This window comes from Pogona vitticeps, chromosome 4, assembly GCF_051106095.1.
Source record: "Pogona vitticeps strain Pit_001003342236 chromosome 4, PviZW2.1, whole genome shotgun sequence".
NCBI classification, from domain to species: domain Eukaryota; kingdom Metazoa; phylum Chordata; class Lepidosauria; order Squamata; family Agamidae; genus Pogona; species Pogona vitticeps.
The window spans coordinates 402238-429167 of record NC_135786.1 but is presented as its reverse complement, the minus strand read 5'-3'; the positions used below and the strand labels follow the sequence as shown (position 1 = coordinate 429167).

The following is a 26930-nucleotide window of genomic DNA, read 5'->3' as shown; positions in this document are numbered from 1 at the left end:
GCCAGAAGGGCAGCCCGGCCGGCAGCAGCAGGGCACCCGAAACCTCTCCCTCGAAAGGGGCCGCCCTGGATGGGCCAGGCAAACAGGACGGGCAGAGGCGGCCGCCTCTCGGCAGAAAGAGGGCAGAGGACGAAAAGGACCGCCGGCAGCCCTCCTGACCCAGCTCCATCCCCACCGCCACCCCTGGTTTCCCCTCCCTGTCCCACCTGCCCAAGGGAGAGAATTTGGGAGGAATTTGGCAGGGAGGGCTTCCTCTCCTTCCTGCTCCAGTGGCAGGCCGTCCCCCTGCTCAGTCTCCAACTCCTTCAAGAATTCCAGCAGCCCTCCCCGCCCCCCAGCAACAGCAACCTCCCCTTTGCTGCCGCCCCCCCCCGGCCTTGGCATGGCTGGCTCACCTACCCCCCTCGAGTCTTTTCCTGAGGTTTGCAGCAAAAGCATTCAAAGCAGCTCAAGCCCAAGGGAGCACAATGCAAGACCCACAGCAATCCTACAATATGCACCAAAGGGGGCCCCTCGCGCGCTGAAATGCAAGCCCCTGCTGGCTGCAGCCGAAAGCCACAGAGATGGGGTGGCCCTGGACTCTCAGCCCCCAGAGCGGGAGGCCGTCTGCCCTCACCCCCAGCCCCCCCCCACCTTGGAGGGCCTGCAGGAGCCTTCACCCAGCGGGCCTCAGGTGGGCACCAAAGTGGCTTGGCCAGCCCGGGAAGGCGAGGAGAAATCTCCCAAGAAGAAGATCCCCCTGCACGAGGAGGTGGCGGAAGGAGGGGAAGAGCTGCTGGAGGAAAGGAAGAGCCACCAGGCACCGTGGAGGGAAGGAAAGGGTGACCGACCGCCCAGGCGTCGAAGAGGAAGGGACCAGGTCCCCTGGAGGAGGCAGAGAGAGGCAGCCCTGAGTGTGGCGGAGGTGGTGGCCCCTATCCGTGTCTATCAGAGACCCCTGGAAAGGCTCCCACAGATCCGTTCAGGTTTGGCCACCCCTGCTAGGGGCTGCAGCAGGGGGGGAGCCCTCTGAACTGACCCCTTGCCAGTCAGCCCCACAGTCTGTTGCCCACCGGAGACCCTGGTGACCACAGGGGCAGCTATGCACTCCCAGAAGAGGTGCTGGAGGCACAAGAGATGAGGGGGGGTCTCCCCTCCAGCCGCAGCAGCCGGGGACCCCCCCCCCAGGCCACGATCAGGGCCCGGAGCGGCAACCCCTTCTTGCATGGGGCCGGCCGGCTGGGACAGGCCCTTCAGCCATGCCAGACACAGACGGCTGCCCAGCGGAGCTGACTTCGGGGACCTCGGGGGCTACAGCTCAGCCCCTCGGCAGACCAGGTGGGAGGGAACAGCTCGGCCTGCTTTTGCTGCAGCCCCCACCCCACCCGGCCCCATCCCAACGAAACAGAAAGGCCAGTTCGGGCAGTCCCGACCGCCTTGAGTGGGCCGCGCCTGGCTCTTCCCCTCTGCCAGCCACCTCTCTCTCTCTCCCACCCCCACCCCCAGAACTGAACGGCACAACCCACGCCAAAAAACGGGTGAAAAGTGACCTTTGAGGGAGGTGTGAGGAGGGGCGGCTTTCACGCTCGGGAGACCATTTGCCTGTTCAGGCTCACGCCTGCCTGCGCGCGCACACACACACCCACTTCCTTGGCCTTCTCTTTCCATGTGTGTCGTTCTGGAAAGGCTTCTCTGCCTCCCCGAATTGTGGCTTCATCAGGTGAAAAGCAACAGGAGGGGAGAGGGTATATTTGGAGGAGGAGGAGGAGGAGGGCAGGGGTGATGGCAAACACGGCTTTCACCCCAGGCCAGAGCAGGGGCGGGACAGGACGGTCCGGGCAGATGCTCCGAGGAGAGCCGGTCGCCTTCCCTGGCACAGTCTCCTTCTTGGAAAGAAGAGGGCAGGCCTTTTGCGAAGCGAGGGTGCGCCCGCGGTCGCCCGGGTCTCACCCTTGCCCTCCCCTCTCCCGGCCATCCTATCCCAGCAGGGAGGCTTCTGAATCTGGGCTTGGGAAAAAAAGCCCCTTCCCTTCCCTGCAAGCAGGAAACCTTCTGCACCCCACTGGGAAATAAAGGCCCCCTCCCTCTGCAAGGGACCCACGGAAAGCCCTCTGTCCCTGGGGGGCAGCCAGAGCTGCCCACAGATGGCTTCTCGGGGAACCGCGTCTGGCCTCCCTTCTCTCTGTGACAGAGGGCAGAGGACTGATGCGGCTGCTTCCACAGGCAGGTGGGCGAGAGAGCGCCTTCCCTGGGCTGCCACCCTGGCCTTGGCATCGCCCCCTCGCTTCCCTTTGGAGAAGAGGGTCAGCGGCCAAACCGACTCTGACTCTGCTCCTCTCGGAGGACCTGACAAGCCCCGGCAGAGGGGAAGGGGGGCTCCCACTCACTGCCACCCCCCATCCCTCTGCAAACACCGGAAGGGGAAAGGGGAAGGAGGGAGGGCTTCTTCCTCCTGCAAGGCTGGCCTCAAAGAAAGGCTCCAGTCCCCTCGCTCTGGAAAACACCTTCCCCCACCCTCCCGGCTGACCTCCCGGCTGACCTCCCGGCCGCCCACGCACTGACCAGGCCCCCTCCCGCCCAGACTGACCTGCCTCCGTGGCCAGGATGGTGAGGTTGTGCCAACCGGCCGCCTCCCGGTCCAACAGCTGCCGGGTCACGATGGTCCCCCTCTGTGGGTCAATGTGAAAGATCTGCTCCAGGTCGCTGGCTTGGTCAATGGCGTACCTGTTCCCCCCGCCCAGGAGAAAGAAGAAGCATAAAGCAACTACAACGGGAGGGAGGCAGGGGGCAAGCAAAGGGGGTGGGGATGACCACAGCAGGGGCTAGGCAACCCCTCCTCCTCATTTAGGGCCGGGCCAGGCCACATCAGATCTACACACACACACCCCACAATGGATGGGGAGTCTGGTGCTACAGGTCAAATCCTGCATCCTAATTTGTTCTCCGGCAAGGGAGCAGGCGAGACACAAAACAGCTGAACCCAAGTCCAATTTTATTGAAAGGAATACAAAGTCAGCCGGGACTTCTCTTAAAAGCAGAGAAGACCTCGAAAATAAAGTGTACAGGTATTTTATAACATAACAAAGAGTCATAAAGTTCTACAATTCTATTGGTCAGCTTTTCCTAAAGTTAGCGTCTTGCCTCCGATTGGTTAATGATGCCAAGAATTGCAAAGTTATTGGTCCTCTGCAGATGTACGTAAAATGTCCCCACTCCCCTTTGGCCTGCCCCAGAGATTCGCCTTATTGTCTGGAGGAAGGTGTGTTCCCGTTCCCTTATCTATTGATGTACGTTTATGTGGCCTTCCTAGGCCTCAAAGTAGGGCCTCCGGAAACCAGTGCCCCTGCTGGTTTTATCTCCTCCTCTTTGTGTTCTAGCAACATGCCTAAGCTTGGCCACCTGCTATTCAAGAGCGAGCAGGCGGAAGGTGAGAAACAGAGAAACAAGAGGACCTTTATACTAGCAAAGAAGGGCTCTCTCAGGCTCAATGTGAGAGGCCAGTTCACCTCTAAAACTGTGTTTTGAGGATATCCAGGTATCACTGGGACCAACTCACTGAGGCTGGGTCCGGGGAAGGCAGCCTGGAGCGTCTAGTCAGGAAAGGAGGCCCAGAAAGCAAGTCCTGGAAAAGGCTAGGCACAGACTGCCCCATGGAGGACTCAAAGAGCCAGGAAGGAAAAGGGGTCCCTCCCGGAAGCCGCGCATCATGGCAGCCGCAGCCAACAAGGGCCTTCTGCTGTGCCCAAACTGACCCTCCCAGCAACTTCAGCCAAGAGGTTTCTCTCTTTTCTGCACTTCTTTTCCGCCTTACTTGACCTCGAATGATCAGCTGTAACAATCCACACTGTCCCTCTCCATCCCCTCACCAGGGCATTCCACCTTTCTCCGTCTTCTCCCGTTTCCTGATTCTTGGTCTTCCTTCACTTTTGCACACCTTCATTTGGCAGGCTCCCCCCCCCCCCCCCGTGAGAGCCAAAGACTTCTATTCCCTTTTCTAAATAATTGCCTTTGCTAATGTCCACAGTGCCAGGTTATACGATGCTAGAACCAAGAATACAGAGCGCTGTACGCGGTGCATTCTCGACGCCAGTTTTGAATTTCTCTTACGCTTTAGGTTCTTCACCTTCAGGAAGCAGCCCCCAGGCCCTCCTCTCTCTCCTCCCATGTCTTGTGCGGCTATCATCTCATGGCTCATTCAACCAAATTGCAAGGTAGTTAGTTATCTTTGCCAACACAGTCCTCACTTCAGCTGTGCTTCTTGAGCGGCTTGCTTTTTACGGATGACTTTCCTCTTTGCTAACAAATTATTAAACAGACAGAGAAAAGCGGAGGTCCCAGAAGTGCTGAGCTTTGCATGAGCTGCTTAATGCCCAGAGCCTGCCTGCCTGCCTGCCGTCTGGCACACAGGGCTGCCTTCCCGCCACCCTCAAAGTGCCCTCTCCGCAACATGACAGCCTCCATTCATGCCAGCCGCGCTCGTGCTTCTCCACAGACATGCCACGAAGGAGCAACAGGCTCGGCACTGTGAGCAGGTCACCTACCTGTGGAGGAGCGGCTGCGGCTTTGATGCGGGTGGAGGAGGAGGAGGAGGCGAGGCCTCGGGCGAGGGCACCTGCAGGCCATCCTTGGCAGCAGGCCGTGCATGCCCTAGGCGTTCGTTGCAAGTGGTGAGTGTCGTGCCAACCCTCTCGATACTGTGCGATCAAGAAGGAGGAAGCTGTTCCCAGAGGCCTGATCCCAGGAAGGGGGGGGGGGTGTTGGCTGCAAGCCCCAGTCAGACCGAAGGCTACGCAGGAGGCCTGGGCTCCCCTCCTGTACCCACCCACTTGCTCTGCTCCCTAAGAGGCTGGTGCCCAGTGTCCCCTGCAGGTGGCTGTTCTGGGTCCAGGGCAGGGGAGTGCCTGGCCCGCGAGCAGGGCAGGGGAGCCCGAGATCGGAAGCCTCAGGCCGACACCGCCTTTGGCTCCTCATTCCCCCCCCTCTCCCCCCCCCCGGAGCTGCTGCCACCCAAACAGGATCTCAAATCTCCACTGGGCAGGTGGGCAGGCTGTGCCCACTGTGCTTCCCTCCCTTGCCAGGCAGAGCCACTGCAAGAACCTTGCTGACTTGGAAGGAGGAGTGGAAAGAGGACAGAGGCAGGGGGAGACTGGGCAGGGCAGGGCAGGGCAGGGCAGGGCAGGGCAGGGCAGGAGAGAGACCTTCACGGCTGTGACCTTGACCCAGAAAAGCACTAGACGAAGATGAAATCCAGTGGGGAAGATTACAGGATGCGCCAAGGCCCCGGCTGGCAGGAGCCCGGTGGGCCTCCGAGAGCCGCATCAGGCATCGCATGACAGCGCAGAATGTCCCAGCCTGGCCCGACACACGCACATGCTTACGAAACATGGATCTGTCCTACATACGCCCGCTGCAACTCGGAAGAGGCTGCTGAGGAAGACCTCGTCTGCGTTACCAGCAGAACACAAGGCAAACAGGGACATCGAGGCCACGTGCAGAGGAGAGAATACAGAGGGGACTGGTGGAAGCCACCGATGCGATGTGGGGGCTAGGAAGGGCCCCCTCTATGCTCAGCATGGCGCCCAGCTGGTCCACCACACTGCGGGCTTGGCAAGATGGAGCGGCAGACAGAGAGAGAGAGAGAGAAGGCAGGAAGGTGCTCTTAGTGGCAGGAGGATGTGCTGCCAAAAAAGAGGACAGCCTTCCTCCTCTTCCTCCTCCTGGACCGCCGAGGCAGAAAAGTCGGCAGAAGCCCAGCGCTCTTCCAGAGAGGACTTTCCACCTCCCACACCATGAATGCAAAGAGAGGAAGTTCACACATTCACCTGGGACTTGATGGACACGAGGCAGCCACGGGTGGCAAGGGAGCTGCAAAACCCACGGGCACAACCCGTCAGGTGGCGCAAGGCTTTGCTGCCTGGCACCATGCCGGAGCTTCTCCCCTTTAGGGCCAGGGGTCCAACCTCGGCTGGTCACAAAGGAGGCCAAAGGCCCTGGAGGCTCCGAGCTGACCTCGTGTGGCTGCGGCGGGGGGGGGGCTGTTTTCCCCACCCTCACAAAGGGCACCCCTCCCACAATCCAGATGCCTCCGGCCCCGTCTCCCAAGGAGCTGTAGGGCAGGGCGTTTCTCTTGCCATTCATTTATTGGTTTAATTTAAATGATTTAGATGCCGCCTTTCTCCCCACAGGGGACCCAAGGCGGCTCACCACAAATAAAAACTATAAAACAAACAAGGTTTTAAACTACTATATAAACATTGTATTTAAATACAATTAAACCTCTGTTAAAAATAACAAGCCAAGATTAAAAACAATTTTAAAACATTTAGAAATCTAAATCAAAAACCAAAAATCTGTAAATTAAAAACCAGAATTAAAGGCCTGCCTGAACAGGAAGGTCTTGGCCTGACCATGGGAGGGGGCAGGGCCCCCCACCTGGCTTCTCTGGGCAGTGCATCCCAAAGCTTGAGAGCCACCCCCCCCCCCCGAGGAGGAAGAGGTGCCGAGGGCCACCTGGCAGACCCCACACCCACGGCCTTGCTTTGCCGCATGGCAGCCAGGCTGCTCCCTAGCCGCTCTACAGCGTCTGCACCAGGAGGGGCTCGGCTCTCTTGGGCCAGAAGGACACAACCCCCCCCCCCACGAGGGACTGGCGCCCACCACAGATAGGCAGGGTTGGGGGGTCCACCTGCCGCAGCCTTCCTCCTTTCTTTCCCTCCATCCCCCACAGGCCCAGGAAACAGGGCTTCTCCCCAAAGGACGGCCACCAGGAAGGGGGGGGGGGGAAGCAGACAGGCTCACCGACAGCAGGGCCATATCCAGGTGGGTCTGTGAGCCCCCTTGGACCAACAGCCAGTCCGGTTGCTGCTTCCCCCCCCCCCCCGCCATCTACTGCCCATGACACCGAAAGGAGGCACAGCAGGGAAGCCCGGCTGCCACCGCCAGAGAGACCCGGCGCCAGGGAAGGCCAGGCAGCCCCTGTCCATGGAACGGTCTGCCAGCAGCGCCAAGCCACGAAGATCCGGGTCACGACCCCCTCGCCTTTCTGCTCACGGTTCTAATTGTCTGGCTGTCGAGTTTATTTTCAATCAAGACCAGGATGTCTCTGGAGGATTTATTGTCCTTTATCCAGCTAGGAAATAAATCCAGTTGCTAGGCTGCTGCCAGCAAACGGAGGGGCGGCTTCCCGGAGCAATAGAGAGGGTCCCACACCCTGGGACACCTGGCGAGGAGGAGGAGGAGGAGGAGGAGGAGGCATCAGAGGCATCGGGAGGGGGGCTCCTTCCCCCAGCAGCCCAAAAGCAGCAAGCCCCCTGCCCCCCCCCCGACAAGGGAACACACAGAGAGAGGCTGGGACCTCCTGGGCTCAGCGCTCGCTGGAAGCAGCTGCTCTTCATGTGCCAGGCTTTCTCTTTCAGGGCTGGGGGCGCCTTCCCTCCAAAGTCAGAGGCTGTAGGATTCTCGGTACTGGCTGCCAGGGTGGGGCGTGAGTGGACGGAGGATCTGGCCCTTGACCGCTGCTCCTGCTGGCCTTCTTCTCCTGCAACTGCAGGAGCCGAAACTCAGTAGGCCTGTTTGGGGCTGGGGCTGAGCAGGCGTGGGCCTCCTGGGCCAGGGGAAGAGGAGCCGGGGCTTCCCAGGGAAGCACCTTGACTCTCTCCCCGTCCCTTCCGTGGCCGCAGGGCCACGCTGACGCCCTTGGCCAGCCCAGGGGCCCTCCAGCTGTACAGGGCCAAAGGGAAAGGCGGAGGGGGTCCTCTCCTCCTCCTCCTGGGGGGACAGGTACATGTGGGCCATGGTGGGGGGGCATTCTCTGCCACCCCCACCTCCACTGGTCAGTCCAGCCGTGCTCAGGCTGGGCCCCCACAGAGCTCTGGCCGCCGGTGGCTGCTCGGTGCCTCTTCCAGAAGCGGAAGCCACCCGAGAGGCCACGGGGCCTGAGTCTCTGCAGCTCGGGCAGCCTCCAGGGGCTCCCCCCCCCGGCGCCTCGGCCGCCTGCCTCGCTGGCTTCTGGCCCTGCGTTCCGCATGGGGGGGTGGCTGCCGTGGCCGCCTGTGACTGGCATGCCTCGGGGGTGGGGGTGGGGGTGGCCAGCCCTCCTCTCCTCTTGCTGGCTTTGCCCGTGGTTCATCTGGGAGAAGTGGCGGCTGCCCTCTCTCAAGCCAAGCCACCGGAGCCCTCCCTCCCCACCCCCAAAGGCAAGGAGGGGCAGGCGGGCGGGCGGGCAAGCGGACAGGCGGGCAGGCGGGCACACGTGCTGCAGGCACCAGGTTTTGTGAGTAGGAAGCTTTCCAAGCACGGTGTGGAAAGCCTTTTGTTCTGTCAGTTCCCCCCCTCCCCCGGAAGCAGAAGGCGGCTCTCGCCATCCACTCTGTCGCAGGAGTCCATAAAGCGCCCCCCCCCCACCGCCAGGCCCGACACATGTCTGCAGATTTCACCGGTGCTGCACAACAAGGGCACACGAGAGAGAGAGAGACGTGCCGGGAAGGGCCGCCTGCCTCCCTCTCCCTTGGTGCAAACAGGCTCCTCTCTGGCTTGGCTGGCAACCAGACCCAAGGAGAACAACGGCCGGCCGGCCGAGGCCACCAGCCCACCAGAGAGAGGAGAGACCCCTCCCACAAGCACAGCCACATCTGGGGTGGTGGTGGTGGGCCTGGGGAGGGAGAGAGGCCGAAATCCCTTGGAAGTCATAGGCAGCAGGTGATTCCTTTCCTGGGGGAGGAAAAGGAGCATCCAAAGAGCCTGGAAGCAGGATCGCACCAAAGACCCCCCGAGAGCAGCTCCCGGGTCCACTAGGGCTGGCCGCAGCCTCTACACAGCCCCCCCCCAAGGGCCGCCCATGGTGTTGCCCTGTCTCCAGTGACGGTCTGGAGCCCTCGCAGCTGGCAGCCTGGGAGGCCTTCGCCCGCAGCCGCCCCAGCTGGCCGCTGTCCCAATGACCACCGGAGACCTGCAGAGCTGGAAGGGACCCTCCGGATCATCGGGTCCAGCCCCTGTCAAGGAGGCCCAGCAAGGAACTGAACTCTCATCTCAACCTTTGGCTCTGCAGCCGGAGGAGGCCTCAACCCCTGAGCTATCCAGCAGTTCATCCACATCCTGTGACAGGGAGTTCCACTGGCAGTTAAGGGCTCGCTTCCCTCCTTGGGCCTCTAAGCCAAGGCATCTTCACCAGCCGCCTGCTTCCCCTGGGGCAGCCCCCCACCTGGACCTCATGCCACTCCTGCCTCTTAGCTAGCAACAGACTGGGTGGTACCTACTTGGCAAGGAGAGGGTGGCATATTAGACACGGCTGGAAGAGAAGGGGCGGCGACAACGACGGAGGCCGGGGGAGGGCGGACAGGCAGGCAGGAGAAGGGGAGGCCAGTCTGTACCTCCGCACTGGGCCCAAGGAAGGCTGACAAGCTGGACCCGACTCCCCCCCCCCGCCCGCCCGCCACCCCCCACCCACCCCCTCTTTCAGGGCAGGCCTGGCAGCCACCTCGGTCCAGCGCCTGGGGCTCCAGAGCCGCCGTTCCCTCCTCCTGCTAGCAACGGGAGACGGACACGCAGAGGAGGAGGAGGAAGGATGAGTCCAAGTCCCATCAGCCCCGGGGCAGCCACAGCTGGTTTTCAGAGCCGAGAGGGCTCAGAACGACCTCTGGAGACCTGCCCCCAGCCTGGGGGGCCCCCTGCTCCCTCCTTCAGAAGACTGACCGTCAGGCAGCCTCTAAAAACCTGAACGCCAACACCCACGGTCTGTCCGACTCCCGCCCCCCCCCACCCGAGGTTCCCACTTCAGGGCACAGGACCCCCGCCAGGGCCTGCCCCTTCCTTGGTCTCTGCCCCCCACCCCTGCAGGGCCCAGCAGCCACCTCCCAGGCCTGAGCCCCTCCCTCCCTCCCTCCCACCCCCCATACACCCCCCCCCCCCAGGGAAGGAAGGAAGGACCTCCTGCATTACCAGACCGGCTGGTGGGCGGCGTCCGGGTCCAGGGCCGTGACCACGCCCACGACGGAGCCCACGGGCGCGTCCTCGGGCACCTCCATCGGGTCCTGCGGGGGCTGGAACTCCGGGGGCTCGTCCACGTCCAGGACGGAGACCCGCACGATGGCCTGGTCCCGGAAAGCCCCCAGGTCCGCCAAGCGGGGGTCGGCAAACTTGTTCAGCGCCTCCACCACCACCGTGTGGGCCGCCTGGGCCTCAAAGTTCAGGGGCTGCAAAACGGAAGGGAATCGGGAGGGTGTGCGCGCACGCGGGGGACCACCCCCCCCATTTCCTGGCCCCCACCCTCAATTGGCCCCCAAGCTCCAAGTCCCAGAGCAGGTTCTCTTGGCGCCAGGAGAGGGAGGCAGACTTAAACCCCCAGCAGCCCCCCCCCTCCGGGCTGCCTGGAGCGCTTGGGCCAATCCAGCCCTCCTCTCCCCCCCCCCCGCCAATGGCAATGGGTGGCAAAAGCCAAGCAGAACCTCCCGGACTCGGGGAGGCCGCGCGAGCCAGGAGGGGCCAGAGCCAAGCAGGGCTCAGCAGAGACACCACCGGCTGTAGAGGAACCCCTTCCCCCCCCCCGGGAGTTCTCTGTGTGGTCTTGGGCGGAGGCTGAAGAGCGAGGGAGGGGGCGCTGGCTGGCCCTGGCTGGGCCTGGGTGCAACCTGGCCTCCTCCCTTGACACATATGCGCATGCACATGCACGCGCGCATGCACAAATACACCAGGTGGGGACAAGGCCTTCTGTCCTTCTGCATGAGGACAGTGGAGAGAGATTTTAAAAGGGAGAGTCGTTCACACACACACACACACACACACACACAATGACTTTCACAACAGCCCCTGCACAATGCAAACAGGCAAACCCACCACCACCACCACCACCGAGGGAGGGAGGGAGGGCTCATGCACAGCCCCCTTCTATCACATGCACGCCTCCAGCTCTCTCCAGGACACAGTGCCTGCCTGGCCCTCGTGCAAGAACCACCAGCCCTCCCCCAACAAGCGGATACTGCAGCCTTGGTTCTCAGCCTTGGTTCTGCCTCTCAGGATGCGACTGACATTTTTTGTGTGTGTGTGTGTGTGTGTGTGTGTGTGTGTGTGTGTGTGTGTGTGTGTGTGTGTGTGTGTGTGTGTGTGTGTGTGTGTGTGAGAGAGAGAGAGAGAGAGAGAGAGAGAGAGAGAGAGAGGGCTGCACCTCTGGGGGGCCATTAAACCACAGAGCCAGACGGGGCCCTGGAAGGGCACCAGCAGGAAATCCACCGCCAAGGTGACCCGGCCAGGAGTCCCTCCGACAGCCACTTAAGGCTCTCCCATGAGATGGAGAAGGCTTTCCAAAGAGAGGTGCGGGTGGGGGAGCCGGTGGATTGGGGGAGAGGAGGATTGGTTCATGGGGTGCCTCGCGGGGAGCAGAGGTGGTATCTTCTTGGGTAAGAAAAGTGGGGGTGCAGGGAGGTCGCACAAAGCACTCTCTCTCTCTCTGCCTGTCGCTCCTGGGCCAGACCGGGCGACAAGCAGCGCCCTGCGACTGGAGTTTGGTGCTCAGCACCCTACAGAACGGGTCGGCACCCAGTCCTCCTGGCAGAGGAGGAAGGCGTGGGTTCCAAACGGAAGACCCCCCCCCTTGCTGGCTCACCTTCTGCACGGAGATCAGGGCCTCCTGCGTGTCGCTGTCTGTGGACACCCGAAACGCACCCTGCCCGTCCTCGTCCTTGATCTGGTAGGTCATGTCCGTGTTCTCGCCCACGTCGGCATCCTCGGCTTTGACCCTGCCGATCAGGGTGCCCACGGGAACCGTTTCCGAAATGCTGAACTGGTACATCTCTGGTGGGAAGGAGCAGTCAGGGGTTCAGGCCCGCCTCTGTGCCCCCCAAAGACCAGGCCCCGCCAGGCCGAGGGCACCGAGGGGCAGGGCAACTGGGCCACCGTTGGAGCAGGAGGGAGTAGTGGCTCGAGGGCACCCCTCCCTTCGCTCTCGTGGCTCAGAGGCACCCCCACGCCCTGCTATGCACAGACCAAGTGGGGCTCCTCAGCCTGGCACAGTGGGCATGTGGCACAGCCACTGTGGCACCACTCTCTGTCAGGCAACAGGTGACCAGTGGTGGCATCTGCCCCCCTGCCAGTGGTCCTTGCCACCCGTGGCTAAGAGACCGGCCAACCCTCCTGCCTCTCCTCATCCCTGCCCCCATCCTGCCAGGCCAGGCCACCAACGCTCACTCTGTGGGAAGCGCGGGGGGTTGTCGTTGACGTCCGTGATGACGATGGTGACGGTCGTGGAGCCAGAGAGGCCTCCCAGCTGCCCAGCCATATCCGTGGCCCGGATGACCACCTCATACCGGTCCTGGGTCTCGCGGTCCAGGTTGGCCACCGCCGTCCGGATCACACCTGCAAGAGGCCACGGGACATCTGCCAATGGGCAAAGAGCGGGCGCCGTCAGAGCTCCCAGCGGCTCCTGCCGCAGCCGCTCGGACCCTGCCTCCCTCGTGCCAACGAGGATGCCACGCTTGCGCAGAGATGTGCGTGGTCTCTCCCTGAGAGCAAGCCTCCTCCTCAAGGCGTCCCAGCGCAGGTGCTCCCACCGTCCCGCCGGCTGCTCTCAGAAGGACAGAAGGGCTCCAAGGGCCAAAGCAAACCCTCTGCCCCCCCCATGCAATCCACAGCCACCCCACCTCCCGTAGCGCATCACAGGGGCCAAACCAAGTAGGCATTCTGCCCCCCCACACACACACACACCTTGCCCCCGCAGGGCCCCCTTGGCTTCACAGGTGGCGTGAAAGGAGAGATGCCCCCCCCTCAGCCAGAGCGTCTCTGAAGGCGAGGCGCAAGGCGGACCAGCCTCCTGAGACGGGTCGGCTCTCGTGGGTCCTCCCCCAGCAGGCAGCAAGAAGACCCAGGCTGCCAATGCCCGCCCGGAAGCGGAAGAGTCTCTGCCTGGCGGGCTCTCAGGCCCCCCCACCCGGGGCAGAGGGTCCGGTCGGTCGGCACAGCCCACCGCCTCTCCTTGTCCTTCCCACCCCCTTCCTCCGCCTTTTAAAAGTGAGAAGAAGGGAAGGAAGCAGGGAAGAAGGTGCCACCAAGGGCGGCCGCCTCTCCCTCACCTGACCCGCCTGCCCTTCTCTCCTGTGCAGGGCCGGGGTGAAAACAGCACCCGCGTGAGCTCCCCGGGGCTGGAGCGGGCCCGACCGACCCCTGCAAGCCGTTGGTGGCAGGGCTGGGGGGGAGTGCGTGTGTGTGTGTGTGTGTGTGTGTGTGTGTGCAAGGGATGAGGAATGAGAAGGCCCACAGAGCCGCAGGGGCAGCCACGCAGCACCTGCGCCACACCTGCTGGGGCTGAGGGTGGGCAGGTCGAGGCTAAGGTGCCCCCTTGGCCTGCTGCTGAGGTGCCCCCTCTTGGCAGGACAGGCCTCCTCCTTTACTCAGTGGGAGAGGCGGGTGAGATGGTCCCGGGGTCGGAGCAAGGCTGGCTGGATGGCGGGCTGCTTTGCCCACTCCCCAGCACTCCAGAGATCCAGACTGAATGGCACCTGAGTGGCACTTTCTGGTACCAGGGAGACTGGGAGGATGGAGGCTGCTCTCCTGCCCTGCCCACACCAAGCTGCAGTCTGGAGCGGGCTGCCAACCCATGGCGTACTCTGTAGTCAGAGCCCACAAGGTGGGGGGGGATAGGGGGGCTCCCCCCAGGCCCCTAACAGATGGGGCCTAAAGACTTAGCAGAGGGCAGAGAAGCCTAAGACGGCACAGAATGAGGCTAAATCCGAAATCCCTCTTGTCATTAAATATTAATTTCCACTTTACATCAGCAAATACAGCCAAAATTTCCCAGGAAGACCTAGCAGGGGGGAGCCGTGTGCCAACAGCTCCCCCCAAAGCTGGGGCAGAAGAGGAGGAGGGGGGCTGGTTAAGCTGCCCGCGCCACGCCTGTGAGATCGGATCCTGCAGAACCGCAAAGCCTGGGAGGGAGAGGTGCCTGGGTCAACGGGAGGCTTGTCCTGAAGAGTCAACCCCTCCCAGCCACGGATGGTGCCTTCCTCTCCTGCCCCAGACCTGGTGCCATCCCCTCCCCTCCTGCCAGCTCCTGCCCTTCTCTGCCCAGGAAGGCTGGCAGCCCCAAGCCCTCTTCCCTTGCTGACCTAGGCTGGTCTTGGAAATGGCCAGCAGTGGGAGAGGGCCCAGGGTCCCCCCAAACCCCACCTCACATTTTCAGGGTGCACTTGGTCCCGCTGCAACACCCACACGGGTCTGCCTGGGGCTGCGGGGGCTGAGGGGGGCTGGGGATATGAGCTCACGTCCGGTCTGCCCAGGCCTTCTGGAGTGGGCAAGGCAGGAGAAGAGTGGGTCAAAGTCAGAAAAGGGACAGCAAGCGCTTCTCCATTATCGTATATTACAGAAAATGGATGTGCCAGATTTTATGGCTCCTTTTACAGCGTTAATGATCACAGAGGCTCTGCAAGTTAAGTTGCTGATATGGGCAATTAAACCTTATGTTCTGGGCACAGGAAGGGATCGCCAGGCAGAGCAGCGGCACGGGCGCCTCATGGGCACCCCTGCCCCGTCCTTGGCCTCCGCCCTGAGCGGGAGGGTGGCACCAGGCTGTGCCCACAAGCCCCGGCTGCCCCTTCCGTCAAGGCTGCCCGAGGAGCCCGCTCGCTCAGGCCCTTCCTTCCCCGGCCTCCGAAGGCTTCTCAGGCCACCAGGACAGCTTTGGGGAGAGTGGCGTGCAAACCGGCTGCCGGCCAGGAGCCCCAGGAAACGCTCCCCACCCACCCAGACGCCCGGCTCAGTTTGTCCTGCCTGGCACACTCTCCCTGCTAGGCAAAGCCTTTCCTTGGCAAGCGCCCCTGCTCGGAGCGCCTTGGCAGTACCAGGTGCCCCCATGGCACAGGCATCCGCACCAAGCGCCCCCTCCCCGGAATGCCACCCGCCCACCCCACCAGCAGGACCTGGGCAGGGCAGAAGAGGCTGGCCCTGGGGGAGGAGAGAGCCCTCGCCCACCCCCGAGCCCCTTACGAACAGAGCTCCCTGGGTGACTCCCCACTCCTGCCCCTCCCACTCAGCCCTGGGGGGCGGGACACCCCCACTCACCCCACTTTTCCTTCTCCCCTCTGCTCTCAGCAGGCTGTCACAGCATCCTCATCATCTGCTTGGGATTTATCGCAGGCACATTTTACAGCCAGCTTTATTAGAAGTTATTAAAGGATGGAGCGGCTTCCACTGTTCGTTCATTAAATATTAATACAGCATTTATAAAGCAATCCTTAATTTAAAGTGTTACCTTTAATCAAAGGCCCTGTGCTAACAATGGGCCCTGAGATCGGGGGAGGGGGCTTCGCATTCCAAAAAGAGCAGGGGGGGGCCGGGGCTGTGACCCCTTCCGCAGTCACAGCCACGCAAGCGCCCCGAGCGAGGAGGAGGAGGAGGAAGCCAGGGGCTGGGGCTCCCCCAGGCAGGGAGCGAAGAAGGCCACTGAAAGCCGGCCGGGGGGGGGGTGTCCTGACCCGCTCTGGGCCGGCTCCATGTGAACGGCACGCCCTGGCCAAGCACTGGTGGGGGCCGAGCGGCTGGACGCCCTCCTCCTTTGGGGAGAGCCAAGAGGAGACCCTCCTGCAAGGACCCTGCGGAGCAGGACCTGCCCCCCGCCCATGGACAGAGCCCTGGGAGCCCCACCTCGGCCCCCCCCCCCCCGGCCTCACCTGTCCTGCTGTCCACTGTGAAGTGCTCCTCTCCCTCCAGGCTGCTGTAGACCACCCGGGCACTGCTTCCGTAGGTGGGATCGTCTGCATCTGAAGCAATCACCTGCATCACCGAGGTCCCTGGGAGGGGGGGCAGGAGGGGGAGAAGAAGGGGCCCTGAGTGGGCGTCCGCTTGCCCCCCCCGCCCCTTCCCACCCCCACCCCTGCCACTGCCCAGCAGGGAGGAGGAAGAGGAGGGCTGACCCGGCAGCCTCATGCACCCGGGCAAAAGGGGACACCCCGGAGAAGGTACACCCCTCTCTCCCCCCCCAAAAAAAAAACACAGAGAGAGGCCCAGGCAGGAGCCCAACTCCTCCTTATGCACCACACGTACCAGGGCAGAAAAAGTGCAAATTGGATAAAAGTCCATCAAACGCCTGCAATTAAGTTATTGATTTTCAACGCTGCCTCATTAAACAGGGTGCTTCACTCCGACTGTCCCCTGATGGGTCTAATTTGACATCATGTTCAATTTGACAGAAGGGACCCCGGGGCGTGAACAGCAGGATGTGCCTCAGGTGGGGAGGGGAGCGGGGGGGTGCAAGTGGGTGGCCAAAAGAACAGGCAGGTGGTGGTGGTGGGAGACTGTTGGGGGGAGAGGAACGCAACAGCCCTAAGGCTCTGCTGGAACAAGCAGCAGCCCCCCCCCCGTACAGGGAAGGGTTGGGGGGACCCTGGGGGGGCATGTTTACCCCTGGCCCTTGCTCAGAAAGGCTTCAGAATGAAGATCAGAAGGAAACCGTCAGGAGGGAGAGCTCAGCTCACTTCCGTTCGGAACCAGGAGGGAACCGAAAGGTTCCCCCACCGTCTCTTATGTGTGGGGGGGCCCAGCAGGAGGTGGGCCTCCCCCGTGGCGAGTGGGGAAGCTCCCCAGGTGCCAGGTGAGCAGAAGGCCCTGCCGGGCTCAGGATCCCTCCCCTCCCACCTTCCGAGCACAGACAAGCGCTTGTGGGCCCTGGGGGGGGGTCCTCATCCGTGACGGCCCCACCCCCGCCCCCACCCCGGGGGCCAGCCAAGCCTTGGCCCAGCCAGCCCCACAACCAGCTGGCCCCCTCCCTTCAGCTTCCCTACTAGCTCTGGCTAGGTGCCGCCGGGTGCACCCTTGAGGGTGCCGACCAGATGCCAAACAAGCCCGCCAGTCTGGCCTTCTTAGAAGGGAGATACGACTCCGGAGGAGACTCTTCTGGCCACGGCTCCTCCTCCTTACATACCTTGCCACCTGCCAGGCCAGGTATGGGCAAAAAAAGTAGCAAACAAGCCACGCCGTGTCCCACCCAGTTAGCTCCTTAAATGGAGCGGAGGGGGGTCCATGGGAGGAAGAGCCAGCTTCCAAATTTTAGGGGACCTCGTAAAGCAAATCACACATTGCCTCCTCTTACTGGGGGCGATGGGGACGTTTGTGTGCTGTGGCTCATTGACCTCTATCCTGCCACCACCACCTCCTCTAACAGCTCATCTCTTTGCTTCTCACTTTCCTGGCACCAAAGCGGAGCAAGCGCTGCGGATCCTCCATCCTGGGAGAACAAGTGGAGGGCAGGGAAACCGGCTTCAAGGGGCCTGATCCTGCCGATGAACACAAGGAGCACTTTGGGGGTTGGCACCCTCCTCTCTGGCAGCGGTCCGTCCCAGCTCAGGACCCAGGAGGGGGGTGGCATCTTGGAAGGATCCTGGTGCCCCTTCCCCAGGCAAGCCCCCCCCCCCGGCCACTAATGTCCGCAGTTCCCTGGGCCCAGGAGGCTCACAGAATGGCCCATGGCTGGGCTCTGCCACTCCCTGGCATGGGCCCGTGCTTCGCTCCTGGCCGAGGAAGGCCCTTTTTGGGTAACACCTGGCATGTATGGAAAAAGAATCCACACACACACACCCCCTTCTACGCTCTGCCACCCCAGCCGGTTGGTACACCTGTGGCGGTGCTGCTCACTGCCTTCCAGCCAGAGGCCTGGCACTTCGGGCTGCTGGAGGACCACGGACGGGTTAAGGTTTAGGGTGGCTTTAAGGAGGACAGGCCTGCTTGAGGAGCAAAGCCCTCTGTGCCCGAAGACAGAGGCCAAAGCTCCAGAAAGGCTGCTCAAGGGAGGACACCTCGCCAGGTGGCCTTGCCCAGAGCGGACGTGAGCCAGCCGCCCGGACACTTCCTCAGCCATCTCTACCCAGACGGGTTTTTTAAAAAATGGATGGTTGTACTTTACGGGCGTTGAAGGTATTTTCAGTGTCACTTCTGTTTCTTAGTAGGGTGTTTGATCATTTTTAGTATTTGTAAACTCACTGTCATGAGCTTTAATATTGTCTTTTGAGGATGTAGGGCCACCTTGGGTCCTTTTAAGAAGAAAGCAGGGTAAAAATGTTATCCATCCATCCATCCATCCATCTGCTGGTCATCAGCCCCAATGCAAGTGGCTGTGTTTCCTGCCAATGCGCAGAAGAGGGGGGGGCAGGAGGCTGCTTACCTCCTGATGCTGGCCATCAATGATCCCCAGAAAAATAAAATGAATAAATAAATAAAAGCGTGCCCCCACCGCACAACCCTTGCAGAAATCAGCCGGGAACGCCAGCTCAGGATGCAGCCTTCCGGCAAGGCACACACATGGGCCGTGGGGGCAAAGAGAGAGAGGTGACCCCCCTGAGGCCTTGTGGCTACCCTGGGCATTGCCCCCCCCCTTGGTCCTGACCCACACCAGCCCAGTGAGGGACCCTGGGAGTCTTCAGGGGCCCCACAGTACCCACTCCAAGTGCAGCACCAAACCCAGCTGGAGCAGAACGACACCCCCCACGAAAGCCCAGAGGATCCACAGCCACTCTTTGCCCCCCCTCCTTCACTCCCTCTCCCTCCTAAACTGGGGAGGGGGAGCGGCTGATGCTCAGACAGAGCACCTCCCCCTTTGCTGAGTGGGGCTCTGCCAGCAAGGGGGGGTCTTTCCTCCCCACAACCCACACTTGCCCCCCCCTTGCCTTCCCAGGCTACCTGCTCTCTTTGCCACCACAGGCTACCCATGCCCTTGCCCACCAGCACACCTGCCTCCCAATGCCCGGGACGGGAGGTGCACGCAGGGCACCTTCCTAATGCCCAGGAAAAGTGCCCCTCCCTCTCACCCTCCCCTTTCCAGAGAAAGATAATTAGGCTCACAAAGCGGTTAAGGGGGGGGGGTCTGGGGTCCCCTTCCTGCCAGCAGACACACCAGGAGACATAAAGCTTAACGAGTCAAAGCTAATTGATCTCTCTCTCTCTCTCTCTCCCTCTCTCTCTCTCTCTCTCCCCCCCCCTCCCCTGGAAGGGGACCTGGCCAGGGCTGCCCAGGTGGGGTGATCAGCTGAGAGAGGCTAGGCCACCATCTGCCCCCCTCCCACCGCCCCCCAGATGTCTCCTCAGGGCTCCAGCCCCTCCCCACATGAGACAGCCATACTGATGGGGAAGGCTCCCCCACCCGAGGCAATCCTGGCTGTAGGCAAGACCGGAAAAGCATTTTTCCTGGGGAAGCCAACCTCGAGACCCATCACATGTTCCTTGGCCCCCAAAATACCCCCAAAGAGGTACGGGGGGGGCTCAGGGTGAACGGCCAGCAGCCCAGGACCTGCTCTGCTTGGCCACCTGGAGTGCCCCCCCTCCAGAGTCGCAGGGCCCAGGGCCCCAAAAGGACTGGTTTCATGGCAAGCTGGCTACCGAGTCAATAAGAGGGATTTGGGGCCAGAAGGCAGGCTGCGGCAGCTGCAAGAATCAGCCCTCGGGGGGGGGGGGGCACCTCAGTCACAGGGCGGAGACGGCACCGGCAGAGCCCAAATCAGTGCCAGCAGAGACGCCCCCACCCACCCACCCAGCCAGCCAGCCCACCCGCCCCTCTTCCCCAGAACAAGATCTGGAACCCAAAAGGGAAGGGAGAGGCACAGTGGGGCCACCCCGACACCCCACCCCCACCCCCACCCACCCCGCGGATACAGCCAGCCAGGCACATCCTACTAACAGAGTGCCCTGCATGGATATGCCCCCCCCCAGCTTCTTCTTTCCTAAAGGTCCCTCCTTGCCCCCCCCCCCCGCTCTGCCCCACAACCCAACTGGCTTTGTCTTTCTCCCCATGGGCGGGATACCCGCAAGTACTCAAGCGGGGAAGAGCCCCAAACGCACCGGGACCCTCATGCTGGGTTCAGCCCCAGCCCAGCCGGGCCCATCCAGCAGCAGGGGTTGGTGCCCCTGGGCCATGGGCTGCCATGAAGAGGCGTCTGGCCGGGCGAAAGAGGCCGGAAAGGGTTATGGCGGGCCACCCCGAGAGCTGAGCAGGGCGAACGAAGGCCGGCCGTTGCTTTTCCCAAGCAGCCGGTCGGTCGGCCACACTCGACTCGGCTGCCTTTTCAAAAGCAGACAATCCTCCAAATGCATCGCCCAGCGGTTTTACAAGTGAGCGGCTGAGGAAAGAGACCTCGAGATGAAACCGGCAGGGCAAACGCGTCCGCGCCCTTCAGGGCATCGGGAAACACCAGGGACTGGCCAGCGGAAAAGAGAAGTCCGTCCTTGGACACCCAAGGCCAACCGGCTCAAACCCCCAAACCCCCCCCCACTCACACCTGTACCCCACTCCCAGGCACCCAGTGGGAAAAGGGGGCCGGCCAAAGGTCAGACCAACCACCCTGTAAGGAAGGCCTGCTCCAAGGAGTGCGCTGGGCCCCAGGCAGGCAAAGGGACCAGCACCCTGGGGCCAGATCCAGCCGGCGCTTTGGCCAGGCCCCGGCAAAGAGCATGGCCTGCCAAGAGGGCCCGCCACCAGGAGCCCCTGCTTCCCCCCCTCCGCAGCTGCTGCTGCTGCTGCTGCACAAGCGGGCAGGCGGCCTTTCGGAGGGATGGCCAAGAGGCACCGGATCCACCTGCCCCCCCCCAAGAGGGATAAAAGGAGGGAGGGTCAAGGAAGCTCAAGGCGCCGCGTGAGGGCAGAGTCCAGGAGCAGGACTGCCCCTGCTGGGGGCTCATAGAGGGGCAGGAAGGCAGGAGGGGCCGGGCCCTCTAAGGATCTCCGCCTGAGCGACCCTCCCCGCCAAGGGGAAGAGAGACAGAGAATCCGAACCTGGGGCAGCCACATCCCCACCTCACTCCCCCCCTCCTGCTCCCGCAGTCACCAGGGCATGCTCCCTGAAGGGCCAGGCCACCAGGGCACAGGGTGCATGGACGTGCACATGCATGCACACACAGCCCTGCTGGGGTCCAGGATGGATGCCTCCCTCACCCCCCATGCCTGGCAGCTCCGACTGTCAGCTATGAATGCCAACTGTGACCCATCTATCTCCCCCCCCCGTGCACTCCTATGTCCCCCCCCCCGCCCCAGGGACTGAACTAATTCCCTTTGCAATCCCCAGAGCCGGGCAGAGTCGATCCTCATCCAAGGAGCCATCAAATCGGCTTTATAATCTGCTGGGCTGATGAGACTGGCTGCTGCCCTGTGGGGACGGGCGGGGGGGGGGGAGTCCAGAATCAGAGGAGCCCTTGGAGAGGGGACAGACTGGAGCCCCAGGGCGCTGCAGCAGGGGGTGCACACACCCCCCCCCAGGGAGGGCAGAGCAGTTCAGAGCGAGCCCCAGAGGGAGATGGCTGTGGGGGGCTCCTCCCTCCCTCCCTCCCTCCTGGCCCAGGTAGCGCTGCCCCTCTCCTCCTCCCCCCCCCCGCCCTCGCCCATCTCCCAGCTGAGCTTCTGCCGCTGGTTCCGAGGGCGCCCGGGGCCGAGCAGGCCACCGAGGGAGCCAGCGAGCGACACCCCCCCCCCAGGACCCCCAATCAGGCCGCCCAGGCACGTCTTGCCGGGGCTCCAAACCCTCTGCTTCGCTTTTAACTTCTGAGCCTTTTAATTTGCAGGAATTGCCTCCTTTCATGTCGGGAAAGCGCGTCCCTTCCTGCCTGTGATCTCCCGTTCGGCACAGATGCCGGCGCCTTTGATATCCCTTGTTCTCGTCAGCCCTGATCAGGCACCTCCGTAATTGTTAGCGATTTTCAAATCATCAGCACCTCCTCAGCTAATGCGCGGCGCCTGTTGCGGAGGCTGCTGCTGCTGCTGCTGCTGCTGCTGCTGCCACCGCCCGGAGCAGCATCCGCCCCGCCAGAGGCGACAAGGGCTCCTCACCCCGACTGCCTCCCTCCCTCCCTCTTCCCGGCCAGCCCCTAGGATCGGTCTCGGATGCCTCCCATGCGGGGGGGGGGGCTGGCTGGCTTCAGAGGATCCCCCCCACCAGGCCTCTGCCCACAACCCAGCCAGTCCTCCACATGGTCCCCTACCCAGCCATCCCACCCCACGCTTGCGACGCACAGTAAGAGGAGGGCGTTTGTTGGGAGGTAGCAAAGGCTACAAGGCTCACCTCTCCCGATTCCAATCCAGGCAGCACAAGGGGAACCGTGGTAGGGTTAAGACACACACACACACACCCTTCTCCCCCCCACACACACCTACCATGGTCCCGACCCAGCTCAAAGCCTCTCACCTCTCAGCGCATGACTGCACACCTTCCCAATGGGTCTGCCCGTAAGCAACAGCCCAAGGGGATCCCTGGCCAGCCTTGAACCCAGGGAGGATGAAGCAAGGGAACCATCAGAGCAGTTGCTCCCCACCCCCACCCCCGCATCCCATCCACAAACAGCCTCTTGGAAGTCACGCCGTCTTCCTCTCTTTGGGTGCCAGGCAATGGCGGGCAGGTCCCGGCTAGAATGGGGGCTCCGGCTTCCCTTTGGGGTGGAAGCTGCTCTGCCTGGGCGCTGTGAGCGCCTTCACACCTTCAATATCCCTGCCCACTCTGACCCTCCTTGAGACTGAAGGATGCCTACTCCCACTTTGACCCACGGACCAGAAGGAAAGTCTGCTCCCGAACGCTGGCCTGTGCCAGCCATGGAAACTGGGGTGCCCTGTGGAGGAAGGAGGGTTCCAGGGTTCTGCCCTCCCTTCGCATCCTGCTTCTCTGGGGCTAGCACAGGGCCACCACTTCTCCAAAGCTCTTTGGGGGCAGGGAGACTCAGGCAAAGATCCCACCTCAGCCACCTCGCGCAAAGCCACACTTGTTCCTGCCCCGTCTGGCTGGGGGTCTTCCTCTTCCCACATGTCCCAGGGTTCTCTCCTGCCTCTCCCCCCACCCCCACCCCGGCCTCCTCTCTGCCCTCCCCCTTTGAACACTGCTGTCCCAACCAGCCAGAGATTGGACATTCTCAGCCTAGATTGAAGCCCGCCACTCTTCCCCTGCTCTTAGTGTGGCAGCAAAACCACCCTGCCCAGCTCACCAAATACAGCCAACTTTCCGTGAACACAAGGGTCAAAGACGGAGAAGAAGAGTAGCACAGCGAGGGGGTGGGATGAGTACCGCGCCCCAGAGTCAGACACGACTGGACTAAATGTTAAGGGGAACCTTTACTTTTACCTTATTCCTTCACTGCCACAACATCAAGACTAACTACATCCCAAGTTTCAATGCAGAGAAACAGAAGCCCAGTACATAGATTATATTTCACACTTTGAAGAAAATCTTTTTAGTGAACATGCAGTAAAAGCTGGGAGAAATTTGATCTCAGTTCTTGCAGAAGCAAAAAACAAATCCCTAGATAGACACTATAACAGAGCTTGACATGGCAAGAAGCAGTCAGGAAGCTTGGAGACTACTGAAAAGACTGAACAATTAGCCAAACAAAAGGGACAGACATTGTATGCAAATATAATCTCACACCAAACAGCACACCAACACCTCCAGGCAGGGAAGACCAACCAAAGCATAATCAAAACAAACAAAGCGTCAATGGGATGTCCAGAGTGAATCCAATGAGTTCTCTACTGCCTTCATATCGGCAGAACTACAGGAAGCCAGAAGAAGAGTGAGGAATAGCGACAGACAAAGGAAGAGCTCCTTCAACTCTTTAATAACTGCTGGATGAGCAAACCATTTCCGAAAATATGGCAGAAAACGAAAGTAATCGCTATAGCAAAAGCTACGGACAATCTCCCTCCTCTGCCATTTATGCACCATGTTTGAATGACTGATCTTAAACCATCTAACCCCTAAAATTAAACTTCTGATTCCAGAACTGGCAAGCTTCAGACCTGGCAAGAACTCTACGGCTCAAATCTTAAATCTAACCTACCATGCTGACGATGGTTTTAAGACCCATAAAAATACCTGGAGCAGCATTTGTCAACCTTTCAACATGGTACGATGCTGTCCACCCCTAACTGCGGCTCAGAAAGCTCTATCTTCTCACTAAAGATTATGCTCTAACAGAAATGGCCACTGCTCTGCTCCAAAACTGAAGGTACTTTGTCGAATTTCAAGGGAGGCACAGCTGCTAGAGAAAACAAGGCAATGGTCTACCACAGAGTAGCATCCTGGCACCATTGCTTTTCAACATTTGCACAAATGACCAACCAACATTTCCACGGTGATCTTTCCTTAAGAGTCCAGCTTACCATAGTGTCTCGAGACTGAAGGATGCCTACTACTACTAAGTCCATTGAGCACCAGATAACCTCTGTGTTAGAAGATCTTTCCTTATATCATAAAAAATAATCAACTGAAACCAAGCCCTTTAAAACCACAGGTCTTGTGCCTTTCACTTGAAGAACAGAGAAGCAGAGAGGAAGCTCCCGGTTAGCTGGGGAGGCAAGATTTTGGAACATTGCCCCCTCTCAAAGTATTTGGGCATCACTCTGGAGCAAACCCTGACCTATAAAAAACATTGTCTAAATAACAAGCAAAACATTACCGCCAGAAAGTACACACTTAGGAAACTGGATGGGTCAGACTGGAATGCACACCCACAAACAATAAGAACAATAGCTTCGTACTATTCCACAGCAGAATATGCTATGGCTACCCTTTCCCCCCCTAAAATAAGACCTAACCTGAAAATAAGCCCTACTATGATTTTTCAGGATGCTTGTAATATAAGCTCTACCCCCAATATAAGCCCCAGTTAAGTGAAGCCCCACCCTCCACTATTGTGCAGCAACCAGAATAAGATGACATGGCTGCATTTGAATAAATGTAGATGGCTGTACATGACAAAAATAAAACATCCCCTGAAAATAAGCCCTAAGGCATTTTTGGAGCAAAAATTTATATAAGACTCTGTCTTGTTTTCAGGGAAACAGGGTATATGGTATAAATCAGCACATGCCAAACAAGTGGATGTAGCTCTTAATGAGTTGTGCAGAATTATTATTACTAGCTCCCTGCAGGCTACTCCTATTAAAAATGGCTATTATTTGGCTGACATTGCCCCTCCACAGGTACGCCAAGAGATGCTAGCAAATAATAAATGAAATGAAGTAATACAGCACCAAAGTCATCCATTTCATGGACAACTCCTAGAAAATGGCTGCAAACCTCTGTAGATCTAAATATTACATGTTAAACCTATGGAGAACAAAAACAACACAAAGGGATGAATGCTGAAGAGTGTCTAGCTGGAACATCTGGAAGTCACTTACCAGACTTGGAAGTGAAGTAGGAAGAACAAAGAATAATCAAGTAAAATGTGGCTACCTGGATATGGGACAAATTTTCTGTGACTGTGGAGGAATTCAATCAATGCAGTGCTTATAGGCATGCAATGTATGTCCCACAATGTGTTCAAAATGCTGAAATAATGCTATTGAAGGAGCCCACTTCTGATCAGATATGATCTAATTATTTTAACATTTAAATTTGTTCTTAATTTTACCTATACTGTACATATTTCATATACGTTCATAATTTTAAATTGTGCAAGACTATGAATCAAATTACCAAGCAAGAAAGACTACCACTGAGGCTTGAACAGCAGTTTATTAAAAGTAGCTGCAAAACAATCAGCCAGCTCTCCAGCTGGGCAAGGGCACTGCATACAAACACTACCTAGCAAAAGGAATTACTTTTATGCCTCGCAGCCAAGCCACAGGAGAGAATTGAAAGTGTATTAAAATAAGCAGAATGTATTTATATTGCAATGTGTCAATAGGACTAGACATGGTGTTTGCAACTCCTATAAATTGCACCCTTTGTAACTACTGTACTTTTGGTGTACAGCATAGTACCTTGGGGTAACAGAACTTTTATTTTACATGGCCTCATTCCTCCAGTATTTTCAAAATTTTAGTCATAATATGTTTCTCATTATAATAGCAGCTTGCCAGATTCTGAGTTACAAACCCTTGCAGTTAGAGGAGGTGCAGGGACAATACAGATTATTATTAAAAATTATCTTTGGTGCATCAGAACCATAAACCTTTCAGGCCCTGGAAAAAAGGTTACTTAGAGTTGGAAGGGAAAGGTAAACATCTGAAAAAACTACAACTATAGGGAGGCAGGATACACACACAAATTTGACTCATTGACACAAAAAGGCAACACAACAGTGCCATGCCCCCCCCAACACACACACTAGACACCAACCACACGTAGTAGTAACAGCAACAACAGACAAGGACAACATGGATGGTTATATCAGCTCCACTAGCTCCCGATCCATTTCTGGGCTGAATTCAAGGTGTTGATTTTAACCTATAACACCCTAAATGGCTTGGGCCAGAGCTTATCTCAAGAGCCGTGTGGGGGAGGCTTAAGACCATTAGGAGAGAGGCCTTTGTCTTGTTCCCACTACCTTCACAGGCGCATCTGAAGGGGACATGGGAAAGGGCCTTCTCTGTGGCTGCAACTAGACTCTGGAACTCCCTCCCACTGGAGGCCCAACTGGACCCTCTTGGCTCTCCTTCCCCAAGCAGGCCAAGACCTTTCTCCTCAGGCAGGCTTTCCTGGAGTGACTGGCTGCCCGAGTGGGGTTTTTTCTGCATTGGATGGTTGTACCTTCCTGCTTTGAATGTTGCTTTTGTTTACCATCTTTTTTATTTTAGCACTGGTTTGATTCTTTTTAGCATTTGTATGCTTACTGTTGTTAGCTTTTATATTGTCTTTTAATGATGTAAGCTACCTTCAATCCTTTTTAAGAAGAAACGCAGGGGTAAAAAATTCTTTAAATGAATATTTTCCTCCATAGATTGAAACTGACTTGGCACTGAGAATAATGTTCATGTGTCTAGATACATTAATAGTGATCTTAACCGACCAGATAGGTGGGATATAAATAAAATAAATAAATAAATAAATAAAATAATAGGTTAAGTACTATATTTTCCTTTCATGGATTTTTAATTTCAATAACATTAGCATTTTATATATCCCATTCTTTTTATTGTGTCTTTTAAGGCTATAAGCTCCTGCATTTTTAAAATATAACTAAAACATTCTTTTTGACATTCTTATTGTGCATTTTTATGCTCT

General features: G+C 59.2%; 1 protein-coding gene across 6 annotated transcripts in view; it reads right to left on the bottom strand.

Annotated features, from left to right (window-relative positions):
• The window catches only part of CDH22 (cadherin 22), a 109410-nt gene that overhangs the window by 22889 nt on the left and 59591 nt on the right, over nucleotides 1–26930 (bottom strand). For 3 of the 6 annotated variants that reach the window (XR_012086072.2, XM_072996543.2, XM_072996538.2), the window contains exons 4-8: nucleotides 15630–15749; nucleotides 12157–12324; nucleotides 11576–11763; nucleotides 9916–10169; nucleotides 2567–2703 (exon numbers count right to left, since the gene is read on the bottom strand). Coding sequence is in view for 5 of the 6 variants with exons in the window: in XM_072996543.2 (XP_072852644.2) it covers nucleotides 2567–2703; nucleotides 9916–10169; nucleotides 11576–11763; nucleotides 12157–12324; nucleotides 15630–15749 (867 nt within the window). In the remaining variant the exon portion in view is untranslated. Of the gene's footprint in view, nucleotides 1–2566; nucleotides 2704–9915; nucleotides 10170–11575; nucleotides 11764–12156; nucleotides 12325–15629; nucleotides 15750–17047; nucleotides 17070–17934; nucleotides 18976–26930 lie in introns of those variants that run through there. The other 3 variants (XM_072996542.2, XM_078392226.1, XM_072996541.2) reach the window with 3 other exon arrangements.